We start from the raw sequence: 16,165 nt of genomic DNA on the forward strand, positions 1-16,165 counted from the left end.
TGTACTTTATCCTCTAATTTTAAAGTCCTTGCTTTGGTAAACATTAGCGTGTGCGTCTGGTGGCGTGTTTGAAGACAAACCCACGCCGAAACAGCCCGGTGACTTGTGGTCCAGATGTGGACATGCCCGTTCCAGGTCACGGTTCAGTCGTGGTTGGAGATAATCTGACCTCTCACGGCATGTATGACCGCATACAACCTTCTAGACAGGAGCCTTACTCATTATGAAGGGTCTTTTGAGCCTCTTTCCAAGATGGCCGTTCTATTAAAGCCCATAGAACTGTAAGTCATGTATGACCGGGCACCCTACCAATATGGAGACTCACTTCTTCCAAGATTCTTAGAAAGAACTTAAGGTCAGTAGACATCTACACTGCTCAAAAAAATAAAGGGAACCCTTAAACAACACAATGTAACTCAAAGTCAATCACACTTCTGTGAAATCAAGCTGTCCACTTAGGAAGCAACACTGATTGACAATAAATTTCACATGCTGTTGTGCAAATGGAATAGACAACAGGTGGAAATTATAGGCAATTAGCAAGACACCCCCAATAAAGGAGTGGTTCTGCAGGTGGGGACCACAGACCACTTCTCAGTTCCTATGCTTCCTGGCTGATGTTTTGGTCACTTTTGAATGCTGGCGGTGCTTTCACTCTAGTGGTAGCATGAGACGGAGTCTACAACCCACACAAGTGGCTCAGGTAGTGCAGCTCATCCAGGATGGCACATCAATGCGAGCTGTGGCAAGAAGGTTTGCTGTGTCTGTCAGCGTAGTGTCCAGAGCATGGAGGCGCTACCAGGAGACAGGCCAGTACATCAGGAGACGTGGAGGAGGCCGTAGGAGGGCAACAACCCAGCAGCAGGACCGCTACCGCCGCCTTTGTGCAAGGAGGAGCAGGAGGAGCACTGCCAGAGCCCTGCAAAATGACCTCCAGCAGGCCACAAATATGCATGTGTCTGCTCAAACGGTCAGAAACAGACTCCATGAGGGTGGTATGAGGGCCCGACGTCCACAGGTGGGGGTTGTGCTTACAGCCCAACACCGTGCAGGACGTTTGGCATTTGCCAGAGAACACCAAGATTGGCAAATTCGCCACTGGCGCCCTTTGCTCTTCACAGATGAAAGCAGGTTCACACTGAGCACATGTGACAGACGTGACAGAGTCTGGAGACGCCGTGGAGAACGTTCTGCTGCCTGCAACATCCTCCAGCATGACCGGTTTGGCGGTGGGTCAGTCATGGTGTGGGGTGGCATTTCTTTGGGGGGCCACACAGCCCTCCATGTGCTCGCCAGAGGTAGCTTGACTGCCATTAGGTACCGAGATGAGATCCTCAGACCCCTTGTGAGACCATATGCTGGTGCGGTTGGCCCTGGGTTCCTCCTAATGCAAGACAATGCTAGACCTCATGTGGCTGGAGTGTGTCAGCAGTTCCTGCAAGAGGAAGGCATTGATGCTATGGACTGGCCCGCCCGTTCCCCAGACCTGAATCCAATTGAGCACATCTGGGACATCATGTCTCGCTCCATCCACCAACGCCACGTTGCACCACAGACTGTCCAGGAGTTGGCGGATGCTTTAGTCCAGGTCTGGGAGGAGATCCCTCAGGAGACCATCCACCACCTCATCAGGAGCATGCCCAAGCATTGTAGGGAGGTCATACAGGCACGTGGAGGCCACACACACTACTGAGCCTCATTTTGACTTGTTTTAAGGACATTACATCAAAGTTGGATCAGCCTGTAGTGTGGTTTTCCACTTTCATTTTGAGTGTGACTCCAAATCCAGACCTCCATGGGTTGATAAATTGGATTTCCATTGATTATTTTTGTGTGATTTTGTTGTCAGCACATTCAACTATGTAAAGAAAAAAGTATTTAATAAGATTATTTCATTCATTCAGATCTAGGATGTGTTGTTTAAGTGTTCCCTTTATTTTTTTTGAGCAGTATAGTTGTGTAGTTAAATTTATAGTTCTGATAGTTATCGATGCACAGTTTTTTTGTGTGACGGCATTACATCCTGCTAGTCAGGAACCCTACTAATATAGAGGTTCATTTCTACCTCATCCAAGATGGCCGCTTATTGAAAAGAGCCTATATACTTCCATATAGTGGATGTGATTGTGTTGATGTTTTTCCCTCCCAGGTTCAGTATTGATGAGGGACGCACCTGGACCATCCACAACTTCACAAGCACCTCAGTGTTCGTGGACGGACTTTTGAGCGAGCCGGGAGATGAGACGTTGGTCATGACGTGAGTGTGCCCTGGAATCTTCCATAATCGTCTCTGGAGCTATATACAGTCGTTTGGAAAGGGAATTATGAGATTTGCAGTCTGAGAATAGGCCCCATTTCAAGGGCACCTCTTCTCCAAAGCTCTGCCATTGGTTTAATACAACTCTCTCAACTAGTAACAAAGTAATTGATTGGTTTCTTAACACTATCACTTCAACATTGCGGTGTCTGATTGGCTTGAGCCTATTCTTCAGATGAAATGGCCAGGCGATGATTCACCCAGGAGATATTGAGAATTGATCCTGCAGTCTCAGTGACATCTCCTGCTGCTTAGCTCACTCTCCCAGCCTGCTCTCCCTGCCTAAGTCCTGGCTCCTCTGCTTGCAAATAAGGGGCTTAGGGAAGGAATATGGATCAGCTGCCTCTCCAGGACTCGTATTTTGCTCCAGCAGGGATTTCTCATCTCCAAAATTCACTCTCCATTAGGTGGAGTGGGGCGCCCAATTTAAAAAAAATTTTTATGATACGGTCGTTTCCTCCATGATTTTCTTGAGGGGTTGATTAGCCTAGTGAGGAAGATGATGGTGAATGTGGAGAGAACAGTTCTTCTTTCTCTCTCTCTCTCTCTCTCTCTCTCTCTCTCTCTCTCTCTCTCTCTCTCTCTTTTCCCATCTCTCCCCCTCTCTCCCCTCATCTAATCATCTCCTGTGAATTGGCTGGAGTGAGAGTAGAGGCACATAAACTCAGAATGTTGGCCCTAGTGGGAGATGAGAACAGGGTTTCATTTGAGCAAAGATGGTGGGGGGAGGAGTAACAGAGGTGGTGGTGGTGGAGGGGGGTGTAACAGAGATGGTGGTGGTGGAGGGGGGTGTAACAGAGATGGTGGTGGTGGAGGGGGGTGTAACAGAGGTGGTGGTGGTGGAGGGGGGTGTAACATAGGTGTTGGTGGTGGAGGAGGGTGTAACAGAGATGGTGGTGGAGGGGGGTGTAACAGAGATGGTGGTGATGAAGGGGGGAGGGGGGAGGTGTAACAGAGATGGTGGTGGAGGGGGGTGTAACAGAGATGGTGGTGATGAAGGGGGGAGGGGGGAGGTGTAACAGAGATGGTGGTGGAGGGGGTGTAACAGAGATGGTGGTGATGAAGGAGGGAGGGGGGAGGTGTAACAGAGATGGTGGTGGAGGGGGTGTAACAGAGATGGTGGTGAAGGGGGTGTAACAGAGATGGTGGTGGAGGGGGTGTAACAGAGATGGTGGTGGAGGGGGTGTAACAGAGATGGTGGTGATGAAGGGGGGAGGGGGGAGGTGTAACAGAGATGGTAGTGAAGGGGGGAGGGGAGGTGTAACAGAGATGGTGGTGGAGGGGGGGTGTAACAGAGATGGTGGTGATGGAGGGAGGAGGGGGAGGTGTAAAAGAGATGGTGGTGATGGAGGGGGTGTAACAGAGATGGTGGTGGTGGAGGGGGGTGTAACAGAGGTGGTGGTGGTGGAGGGGGGTGTAACAGGTGGTGGTGGAGGAGGGTGTAACAGAGGTGGTGGTGGTGGAGGGGGGTGTAACAGAGATGGTGGTGGTGGAGGGGGGTGTAACAGGTGGTGGTGGAGGGGGGTGTAACAGAGATGGTGGTGGTGGAGGGGGGTGTTGTAACAGAGATAGTGGTGGTGGAGGGGGGTGTAACAGAGATGGTGGTGGTGGAGGGGGGGTGTAACAGAGATGGTGGTGGTGGAGGGGGGTGTAACAGAGATAGTGGTGGTGGAGGGGGGTGTAACAGGTGGTGGTGGAGGGGGGTGTAACAGAGATAGTGGTGGTGGAGGGGGGTGTAACAGAGATGGTGGTGGTGGAGGGGGGTGTAACAGAGATAGTGGTGGTGGAGGGGGGTGTAACAGGTGGTGGTGGAGGGGGGTGTAACAGAGATAGTGGTGGTGGAGGGGGGTGTAGAGAGGTGTTGGTGGTGGAGGGGGTTGTAACAGAGATGGTGGTGGATGGGGGTGTAGAGAGGTGTTGGTGGTGGAGGGGGGTGTAACAGAGATGGTGGTGGATGGGGGTGTAGAGAGGTGTTGGTGGTGGAGGGGGGTGTAGAGAGGTGTTGGTGGTGGAGGGGGTTGTAACAGAGATGGTGGTGGATGGGGGTGTAGAGAGGTGTTGGTGGTGGAGGGGGGTGTAGAGAGGTGTTGGTGGTGGAGGGGGTTGTAACAGAGATGGTGGTGGATGGGGGTGTAGAGAGGTGTTGGTGGTGGAGGGGGGTGTAGAGAGAGGACACAATCCTGAAATAACAGAACAACATTAGCAGCAAGGACAGGCTGGAAGGGAAAGAGTCCTCTTCACATACTAATGACAAGAGCCTTGGGAGGTCAAAACTGTGACTTGTCACATGCCAGATAAACAGAGAGAGAGAGAGAGAGAGAGAGAGAGAGGTGGGGAATAACACAGCAGCATCTTATTTGTGGGCTGACATCCACCATTCACAATAGAAAGTAATTTGCTGCCTTTTAGAATGGGTTAAATCCTATTAGAATGGGTTAAATCCTGTTAGAATGGGTTAAATCCTATTAGAATGGGTTAAATCCTGTTAGAATGGGTTAAATCCTGTTAGAATGGGTTAAATCCTATTAGAATGGGTTAAATCCTATTAGAATGGGTTAGAATGGGTTAAATCCTGTTAGAATGGGTTAAATCCTGTTAGAATGGGTTAAATCCTATTAGAATGGGTTAAATCCTGTTAGAATGGGTTAAATCCTATTAGAATGGGTTAAATCCTATTAGAATGGGTTAAATCCTGTTAGAATGGGTTAAATCCTATTAGAATGGGTTAAATCCTATTAGAATGGGTTAAATCCTGTTAGAATGGGTTAAATCCTATTAGAATGGGTTAAATCCTATTAGAATGGGTTAAATCCTGTTAGAATGGGTTAAATCCTATTAGAATGGGTTAAATCCTATTAGAATGGGTTAAATCCTGTTAGAATGGGTTAAATCCTATTAGAATGGGTTAAATCCTATTAGAATGGGTTAAATCCTGTTAGAATGGGTTAAATCCTATTAGAATGGGTTAAATCCTATTAGAATGGGTTAAATCCTGTTAGAATGGGGTAAATCCTATTAGAATGCGTTAAATCCTATTAGAATGGGTTAGAATGGGTTAAATCCTGTTAGAATGGGTTAAATCCTGTTAGAATGGGTTAAATCCTGTTAGAATGGGTTAAAATCCTATTAGTAATGGTTAAATCCTATTAGAATGGGTTAAATCCTGTTAGAATGGGTTAAATCCTGTTAGAATGGGTTAAATCCTATTAGAATGGGTTAAATCCTATTAGAATGGGTTAAATCCTGTTAGAATGGGTTAAATCCTATTAGAATGGGTTAAATTCTATTAGAATGGGTTAGAATGGGTTAAATCCTGTTAGAATGGGTTAAATCCTGTTAGAATGGGTTAAATCCTATTAGAATGGGTTAAATCCTATTAGAATGGGTTAAATCCTGTTAGAATGGGTTAAATCCTGTTAGAATGGGTTAAATCCTGTTAGAATGGGTTAAATCCTGTTAGAATGGGTTAAATCCTATTAGAATGGGTTAAATCCTGTTAGAGTGGGTTAAATCCTGTTAGAATGGGTTAGAATGGGTTAAATCCTGTTAGAATGGGTTAAATCTGTTAGAATGGGTTTAAATCCTATTAGAAGGGTTAAATATCCTATTTAGAATGGGTTAAATCCTGTTAGAATGGGTTAAATCCTGTTAGAATGGGTTAAATCCTGTTAGAATGGGTTAAATCCTGTTAGAATGGGTTAAATCCTGTTAGAATGGGTTAAATCCTGTTAGAATGGGTTAAATCCTATTAGAATGGGTTAAATCCTGTTAGAGTGGGTTAAATCCTGTTAGAATGGGTTAAATCCTGTTAGAATGGGTTAAATCCTATTAGAATGGGTTAAATCCTGTTAGAATGGGTTAAATCCTATTAGAATGGGTTAAATCCTATTAGAATGGGTTAAATTCTGTTAGAATGGGGTTAAATCCTGTTAGAATGGGTTAAATCCTATTAGAATGGGTTAAATCCTGTTAGAATGGGTTAAATCCTATTAGAATGGGTTTAAATCCTATTAGAATGGGTTAATCCTGTTAGAATGGGTTAAATCCTATTAGAATGGGTTAAATCCTATTAGAATGGGTTAAATCCTGTTAGAATGGGTTAAATCCTGTTAGAATGGGTTAAATCCTATTAGAATGGGTTAAATCCTATTAGAATGGGTTAAATCCTGTTAGAATGGGTTAAATCCTGTTAGAATGGGTTAAATCCTATTAGAATGGGTTAAATCCTGTTAGAATGGGTTAAATCCTGTTAGAATGGGTTAAATCCTATTAGAATGGGTTAAATCCTATTAGAATGGGTTAAATCCTGTTAGAATGGGTTAAATCCTATTAGAATGGGTTAAATCCTGTTAGAATGGGTTAAATCCTATTAGAATGGGTTAAATCCTGTTAGAATGGGTTAAATCCTGTTAGAATGGGTTAAATCCTGTTAGAATGGGTTAAATCCTGTTAGAATGGGTTAAATCCTATTAGAATGGGTTAAATCCTATTAGAATGGGTTAAATCCTGTTGGAATGGGTTTTTATTTCACCTTTATTTAACCAGGTAGGCTAGTTGAGAACAAGTTCTCATTTACAACTGCGACCTGGCCAAGATAAAGCAAAGCAGTTCGACACATACAACAACACAGAGTTACACATGGAATAAACAAGCGTACAGTCTAACACAATAGGCGAAAAAAAGTCTATATACAGTGTGTGCAAATGGCGTGAGGAGGTAAGGCAATAAATAGGCCATAGTAGCAAAGTAATTACAATTTAGCAGATTAACACTGGAGTGATAGATGAGCAGATGATGGTGTGTAAGTAGTGATACTGGTGTGCAAAAGAGCAGAAAAGTAAATAAAAACAATATGGGGATGAGGTAGGTAGATTGGGTGGGCTATTTACAGATGGGCTATGTACAGCTGCAGCGATCGGTTAGCTGCTCAGATAGCTGATGTTTAAAGTTAGTGAGGGAGATATAAGTCTCCAGCTTCAGAGATCTTTTCAATTCGTTCCAGTCACTGGCAGCAGAGAACTGGAAGGAAAGGCGGCCAAAGGAAGTGTTGGCTTTGGGGGTGACCAGTGAGATATACCTGCTGGAGCGCGTGCTACGGGTGGGTGTTATCGTGACCAGTGAACTGAGAGAGGGCGGAGCTTTACCTAGCATAGACTTATAGATGACCTGGAGCCAGTGGGTTTGGCGACGAATATGAAGCGAGGGCCAGCCGACTAGAGCATACAGGTCGCAGTGGTGGGTGGTATAAGGTGCTTTGGTAACAAAACAGATGGCACTGTGATAGACTACATCCAATTTGCTGAGTAGAGTACATTTAATTTACATTTCAGTCATTTAGCAGACGCTCTTATCCAGAGCAACTTACAGTAGTGAATGCATACATTTCATGCATTTTTATTTGTACTGGCCCCCCGTGGGAATCGAACCCACAACCCTGGCGTTGCACACACCATGCTGGCGTTGCAAACACCATGCTCTACCAACTGAGCCACAGGGAAGCACACACACACACACACACACACACACACACACACACACACACACACACACACACACACACACACACACACACACCACACACACACACCACACACACACACACACACCACACACACACACACACACCACACACACACACCACACACACACACACACACACACACACACACACACACACACACACACACACACACACACACACACACACACACACACACCACACACACACACACACACACACACACACACACACACACACACACACACACACACACACACACACACACACACACACACACACACACACACACACACACACACACACACACACACACACACACACACACACACACACGTATTGGAAGCTATTTTGTAGATGACATCGCCGAAGTCGAGGATCGGTAGGATAGTCAGTTTTACTAGGGTAAGTTTGGCGGCGTGAGTGAAGGAGGCTTTGTTGGAGATGGAGATGATTCATATGAGTCTGGAAGGAGAGTTTACAGTCTAACCAGACACCTAGGTTACATTCAATTGTCGCATGCATAACACAACTGCTGCCATGTTTTCACATCAGTTTGTTCCTTAAAGAGCATGCTCTCACAGACAGACTTGGAATTGGTCCATTTTTAATACATAAGTACATTTTTGTATTTCCTCCTTTGATTAACAATGGTATATCGCCACCTAGTGGAGATACATTGTACAACTCAATTTGATATTTTATCATTCTGTGCTTTTATGAATGCCTTTGAGTTTCTAAAAACACATTAACGCCAAGCCAATCTTATGTGCAGAGCAGTCAATGGCTTTGAAGGCCCTCATAATTTAAAGGGTTAAAGGGGCATCTGTGTGTTTAATATGCAAAGTATGGACTATAGAAAGGTGTAGTTTCCAGGAGCCCTTAAGTGGATCCCTACTCATTAGTGCTGATGAAAAGAGTGTGGCTGGAGTGCTGTCATGTTTCAGACTGCCTTGTTCCTAACAGAGGGGGTTGGCTGAGACTGTGGACAGTGGATATGGTACCGGAGTCACGTCTCAAGTCTTTATGAAGAGACATCTACAGTTTTCTGAGACAGTAGACAGTAAACAGACATCAAAGTGATGATAATATGATCATATTAGATGTATATTTCTCCTCTCCCTCCAGGGTGTTCGGTCACATCAGCTATCGGTCAGACTGGGAGCTGGTCAAGGTGGACTTCAGACAGTCATTCCCCAGACAGTGTACAGAGGGAGACTACGACTCCTGGAAACTCACAGATCTGCAGGTACTCAACACACACACACACACACACACACACACACACACACACACACACACACACACACACACACACACACACACACACACACACACACACACACACACACACACACACACACACAGACACTCCTGTGTCTTTGTAAAAATGTTGTGTGTATCCTGCACCTTTACAGTTATCAAATGTATACTTTTGGCCCTCCTCAGGGAGAGAAATGCATCATGGGTCAGGAGAGGAGTTTCAGGAAGAGGAAGGACACTGCGTTCTGTATCAAGGGGAGGAGCTACACCTCCGCCCTGACTACCAAGCCCTGCCAGTGTTCCGAGAAAGACTTCAACTGGTGAGACACCACACCACAACCAACACACTCTAGGGTAATAGACTATACTTGAGGTATAGACTTGAGATAAACAAATATGATATGAATCACAATCAGGGTTAGGCTTCGATTCCTTTTCTGTTTAGGAGATTAATTAAAAATCCCATAGAAGCATTTTCAATGAGGATCATCTTTCATTTCCAACTCTGTTCCTGAATGAGAATAACACTGTAATTCACTATAAACAATCAATCGATGCTGTATGTAGACTAGATAATTGATATTGATCCTGTTGGCGTGTGTGATGTTGGTGTCTATCGATCATTGAGCTCATGAACTGTATTTGACCTTTGCCCTTTCTCTGCACACTGGATGGAATTTACCCTTATCTACTGTTCTAGGACCAGCTTACCCTTATCTACTGTTCTAGGACCAGCTTACCCTTATCTACTGTTCTAGGACCAGCTTACCCTTATCTACTGTTCTAGGACCAGCTTACCCTTATCTACTGTTCTAGGACCAGCTTACCCTTATCTACTGTTCTAGGACCAGCTTACCCTTATCTACTGTTCTAGGACCAGCTTACCCTTATCTACTGTTCTAGGACCAGCTTACCCTTATCTACTGTTCTAGGACCAGCTTACCCTTAGGCACTGTTCTAGGACCAGCTTACCCTTATCTACTGTTCTAGGACCAGCTTACCCTTATCTACTGTTCTAGGACCAGCTTACCCTTATCTACTGTTCTAGGACCAGTTTACCCTTATCTACTGTTCTAGGACCAGCTTACCCTTATCTACTGTTCTAGGACCAGCTTACCCTTAGGCACTGTTCTAGGACCAGCTTACCCTTATCTACTGTTCTAGGACCAGCTTACCCTTATCTACTGTTCTAGGACCAGCTTACCCTTAGCTACTGTTCTAGGACCAGCTTACCCTTATCTACTGTTCTAGGACCAGTGGGAGAAACACTAATTAGCCTTAGTTCAGTGTCTGGGGGTAACATTCTCCTCTTCCTCTGTGTGTTCAGTGACTATGGGTTTGAACGTGCCCAGAGCCTCAAAACCGAGGGAGATAGATGCTTCGCTGACTTCTGGCACGACCCAGACTCACCGCCTGACAACTGTCACCAGGGACACAACTTTGAGTCCAGTACTGGGTGAGGAATAGTAGCATGCACGCAAGGATGCACACACACACACACACACACACACACACACACACACACACACACACACACACACACACACACACACACACACACACACACGCACAAACACAGTCTTGCGCAGCTAACTTTGTGGAGACATACAATTCAGTGCCATTCAAAATCCTATTTTCCCTAACCCCTAACGCTAAACCTAACCCTAACATGTACCCTTACCCTAACCCTAGCTCCTAACTCTAACCCTAAAAGTAACCCTAGCTCCCAACCCTAACCCTAACCCTAAACCTAATTCTAACCCTAACACTAATTCTAACCTTAACCCTAAACCCCCTAGAAATAGAATTTGACCTTGTGGGGACAAAACACATTTTTGTGGGGACTTCTGGTGCATGCACACACACACACACACACACACACACACACACACACACACACGTTTGTTTTACTATCCTATCCAATTGATTCTAACCCTAACCCTAACCCTAACCCAAACCTTAACTTTAACCCCAAACCCTCATTCTAACCCTAACCCTAACCACTAAGCCTAAACCTAACCACTAAGCCTAAACCTAACCACTAAGCCTAAGCCTAAACCTAAACACTAAGCCTGAACTTAACCACTAAGCCTAAACATAACCACTAAGCTTAAACCCTAATCCTAATCCTAACCCTATCTGAAATTTGGTTTAAAGTTAAACCTTTTACTACCAGGTTTTATTGATGATTGTCTTCCTCCTGCTTTTGAATTGTTGTGAGTGACCCCTCGGAGCTCTCGGCCTCTCATGTCCTCCCACTTCCTCCAGACCGGTCAAATGTACAACACAGAAACAGGGTAGAAAGTTGCAATAGGCCCGCGCAACCCAAGGTTTGATACCAATATAAACATAAACCCTCTTAAACCTAACCACTAAGCCTAAACCTAAACACTAAGCCTAAACCTAACCACTAAGCCTAAACCTAACATATGCACATGCTCTTACCACTCTCCCTCTCCCTACCTTATCTTAATAAAGGAAAACCCATAATGATTGTTTTAGTAAACCCGTCTCTACCCTACCGATACTACACCACAAGTCTCCCTGTTTTCTGACGTTGGTTCGGCTGTGTTGCAGGTACAGGAAGGTTGTGTCCAACTTGTGTGAGGGGGGCGTGAACAAGCAGCAGAGCGGCAAGCAGCACACCTGTCCTCTGCTGCCGCCCAGAGGCCTCCAGCTAGGCATCAAAGGACAGATGCTGGCTGTGGCGCCTGGTGATGACATCACCTTCATCGTCCACCAGGAGCAGGTACTGTTTACTTAAGTCAGAATTTAGAGCAAACCCTGGGGTGGGGTAGTTGTGTGTGGCTGTGTGGAGTAAATGTGTGTGTTTTTGTGACTTTGTCTGCGTGATTGTAACAACAGCCAGTTAAGAGATTTCCCCCCTGTTTTCTGAATGCAAGTTTATGATGACTCACACGCAACTCCTTATAACTGCAACTAGATGAAATAGAGCATTAGTTTATCCCAGTTCTCAGGTCAGTGACGTTCTCTTCCTGTACCTCCTCCCTCACCCAGGGGGACACCAGCAGCACTAAGTACCAGGTGGATCTGGGGGACGGGATGAGGGCCATCTACCAGAACCTGACGGTGACAGACGAACCCATCCAGCACCGCTACAAACAGCAGGGGGTCTACCGCGTCACCGTCAAGGCCGAGAACATGGCCGGACACGACCAGGCCACCATATATATCCAGGTCACAGCCCCTCTACAGGAAGTTCACCTAGAAGTAGTTCCCATCGCCGGGATTAACCAGGAAGTCAACCTGACAGCTGTGGTACTTCCCTTTGAGGCCAACCTGACTGTCTTCTACTGGTGGATAGGAGACAACCTGCAGGTAATGTATACTGACACATACCTCACACACACACAACCTACAGGTAATGTATACTAACACACACCTCACACACACACAACCTACAGGTAATGTATACTGACACATACCTCACACACACACAACCTACAGGTAATGTATACTAACACACACCTCACACACACAACCTACAGGTAATGTATACTAACACACACCTCACACACACACAACCTACAGGTAATGTATACTGACACACACCTCACACACACACGACCTACAGGTAATGTATACTAACACACACCTCACACACACACAACCTACAGGTAATGTATACTGACACACACCTCACACACACACAACCTACAGGTAATGTATACTAACACACACCATACACACACACACACACAACCTACAGGTAATGTATACTAACACACACCATACACACACACACACACAACCTACAGGTAATGTATACTAACACACACCATACACACACACACACACACACAACCTACAGGTAATGTATACTAACACACACCTCACACAAACAACCTACAGGTAATTCATACTGACACACACACCTCACACACACACAACCTACAGGTTTAAAGGTGATGGAATGATGGAAGCTAAACCTCAAGTGTTGTTTAGGAGATGGAAGCTAAACCTCAAGTGTTGTTTAGGAGATGGAAGCTAAACCTCAAGTGTTGTTTAGGAGATGGAAGCGAAACCTCAAGTGTTGTTTAGGAGATGGAAGCTAAACCTCAAGTGTTGTTTAGGAGATGGAAGCTAAACCTCAAGTGTTGTTTAGGAGATGGAAGCTAAACCTCAAGTGTTGTTTAGGTGATGGAAGCTAAACCTCAAGGGTTGATCTGAGCTGTAGGCCAAATTCTCTTTGTAAATGGTGCTAAAGCTAAGCTTAGCACTGGTGAACGAATCAATGTATTTTAATGCGTCCCATTCAGCCCAAGATGTCCCTGGGGAACAGTCTGATAACGAGGTTCCCTGAGGAAGGAGAGGTGTCTGTCACCGTCCAGGCCTCTAACGGACGCTCCATGGTGCAGGACACCAAGAACGTTCACGTCTACGGTAAGAGAGAGGGAACATTACAGTGCTAATTATTATTGATATATACCAGAATTTTTGTATCTTTCAAGAATTTTATGTAATCTATCACAAGACATCTAGTAGCCCTTTTGGGTACTTCAGATTTTTGCAGGTGCCTGTAATTATCTCTGGCCCTAGGTGTGGCCTGTAAAATAAATAATTACAATTTCAAATAGAAAATTGAATGACAAAGCTGTAAAACCTTATCCTAAATATAAACCATCAACTTAATGAATACCATTGGTGTTTAACATGAATGTTTCAGCATGACATATCCTTCATTTATATTTTTATACACTATTTTTATTTTACTATGTCAATATGTATTCGTTGTAAATGTTTTGGTGTCAAACTGGTGTCAGTTGTGAAAAAAGTCATTAGCTGAACGAGTTGCAGAGTTAATTGAAACAAAATGCCATTGTTGATTAGATGCTATTTTCATTAATTAGGCTATTTTCTCTAGTAGAAACTCGTGGACAATATGGACACAGATATAAATGAATACATTTTTTACAAGTTATTCAAGTATAAATTACCAAAGTTACGATAGATTGCCATAGATTTTCTGTTAACTACCAAAATTACTGAGGATTCCGGTAACTTTGTTAAACTACCAGTAGCTTTGCAAACCTAGCTGTACATCAACTATTGATGATGTTATTATATGAATTACATTATGTTAGTATATGCATTGGTTGAAGCTCAATGTTAAATTCAATATGACACTAAAAATCTATGAAAATTCACAAATCAACTTGAATTGAGGTACACAACACACTCCCTGACCCTCGTCATGATCCGTCTGGAAAACCACTATGCTGGATTTTTGACAGGATCGTTAGCATTAGCGTCGTCAGACAATTTTTTCCTCCCAAACCTGGCTCAAATTCTAGATGTCGAATTAAAACTAGGTACAGAGTCCATTAGGTGACCATTAGACTGAATACGTTTTGTAGGTGAAACAGATGTTTATACACTTTATAAAAAGGTTAAGGTTAGGGTTAAGGTTAACAGTGTGATAAGGTTAGGAAGGAGGTTAGGGTTAGGTTTAAAATCAGATTTAAGAAGATAAATGGTACACTCCATGACCAAATGTATGTGGACACCTGCTCGTCGAACATCTCATTCCAAAATAATGGGCATTAATATGGAGTTGTTCCCCCCTTTGCTGCTATAACAGCCTCCACTCTTCTGGGAAGACTTTCCACTAGATGTTGGAACATTGCTGTGGGGACTTGCTTCCATTCAGCCACGAGCATTAGTGAGGTTGGGCACTGATGTTGGCCAATTAGGTCTGGCTCCAATTCATCCCAAAGGTGTTCGATGGGGTTGAGGTCAGGGCTCTGTACAGGCCAGTCAAGTTCTTCCACAGCGATCTTGACAAACCATTTCTGTATGGACCTCGCTTTGTGCAAGGGGGCATTGTCATGCTGAAACAGGAAAGGGCCTTCCCCAAATTGTTGCCAAAAAGTTGGAAGCACAGAAGTGTCTAGAATGTCATTGTATGCTGTAGCGTTAAGATTTCCCTTCACTGGAACTAAGGGGCCTAGCCCAAACCATGAAAAACAGCCCCAGATCATTATTCCTCCTCCACCAAACTTTCCATTTGGCGCTATGCATTTGGGCAGGTAGTGTTCTCCTGGCATCTGCTAAGCCCAGATTTGTCATCGGACTGCCAGATGGTGAAGCGTGATTCATCACTCCAGAGAAGGCATTTCCACTGCTCCAGAGTCCAATGGAGGCGGGCTTTACTCCAGCCAACGCTTGGCGTTGCGTGTGGTGATCTTAGGCTTGTGTGCGGCCGCTCGGCCATGGAAACCCATTTCATGAAGCTCCCGATGAACAGCTCTTGTGCTGAAGTTGCTTCCAGAGGCAGCTTGGAACTCGGTAGTGAGAGTTGTAACCGAGGACAGACAATTTTTATGCGCTGCGCGCTTCAGCACTCGGCGATCTTGTTCTGTGAGCTGTTGTTGCTCCTAGCTCCAGCAGGACAGAAATTTGACAGACTGACTTGTTGGAAAGGTGGCATCCTATGACGGTGCACGTGTATGCTTATTTCAAATTATTAGGTGGCTCATAAAAAGCGTTGTTGAGTGGCAATGGACAGGGTGTGATTGCAGCCTACAATTCGCCCTCCAATTGTGTGACACTTTTGAAATTCTGCATTTCCCCTGATTGTCTATGGGTCAAAAGAAAAAGGGAAATAAAAGTATTATCTGAGTTTTTTAGGAGCGTAAGACACTGTCTACCATTGTCCTAGCTAGGCTGTTTGATATCCTAAGCAACCTGCATACACATTGTGGGACGCACGACAGACCAAGATACTGTAGCTACTGTAGTAGGTCAAAGCTGTGAACAGGGAAACCGCGGTAGAGCATTTGGTGGAGTAGGCATTGTGGTGCTCCCGTGAATTTCCTTTATTTTTCGGCATCAGACCTACTTATTTTTTTGTTTTTAATAGCTCTAGTACCTGGGTTCGCCATGATGTCATGTGCTGCTGTGTGACTGGGTAACGATGTCCATAGAGGAGTTTGATTTATTCATGAGAGAACGCTAACTGAGCAGAAATGTACTGTATTATCTTACCCCCAAGAGAACTGATGATACAGAATTAACATACTGCAGAAGCAGGCGTTGTAGGATAA

General features: G+C 44.7%; 1 protein-coding gene across 1 annotated transcript in view; it reads left to right on the forward strand.

Annotated features, from left to right (window-relative positions):
* Positions 1-252: 252 nt before the first annotated feature.
* Positions 253-16,165, forward strand: part of LOC115199216 (VPS10 domain-containing receptor SorCS2-like) — a 29,004-nt gene continuing 13,091 nt past the window's right edge. The window contains exons 1-8 of the mRNA XM_029761842.1: positions 253-281; positions 2,150-2,257; positions 8,964-9,084; positions 9,285-9,418; positions 10,426-10,554; positions 11,676-11,847; positions 12,117-12,437; positions 13,379-13,502. Of these exons, the coding sequence (XP_029617702.1) occupies positions 253-281; positions 2,150-2,257; positions 8,964-9,084; positions 9,285-9,418; positions 10,426-10,554; positions 11,676-11,847; positions 12,117-12,437; positions 13,379-13,502 (1,138 nt within the window). The remainder of the gene's footprint in view (positions 282-2,149; positions 2,258-8,963; positions 9,085-9,284; positions 9,419-10,425; positions 10,555-11,675; positions 11,848-12,116; positions 12,438-13,378; positions 13,503-16,165) is intronic.

The sequence above is a fragment of the Salmo trutta genome, chromosome 8, assembly GCF_901001165.1.
Source record: "Salmo trutta chromosome 8, fSalTru1.1, whole genome shotgun sequence".
Classification (NCBI taxonomy): Eukaryota; Metazoa; Chordata; class Actinopteri; order Salmoniformes; family Salmonidae; genus Salmo; species Salmo trutta.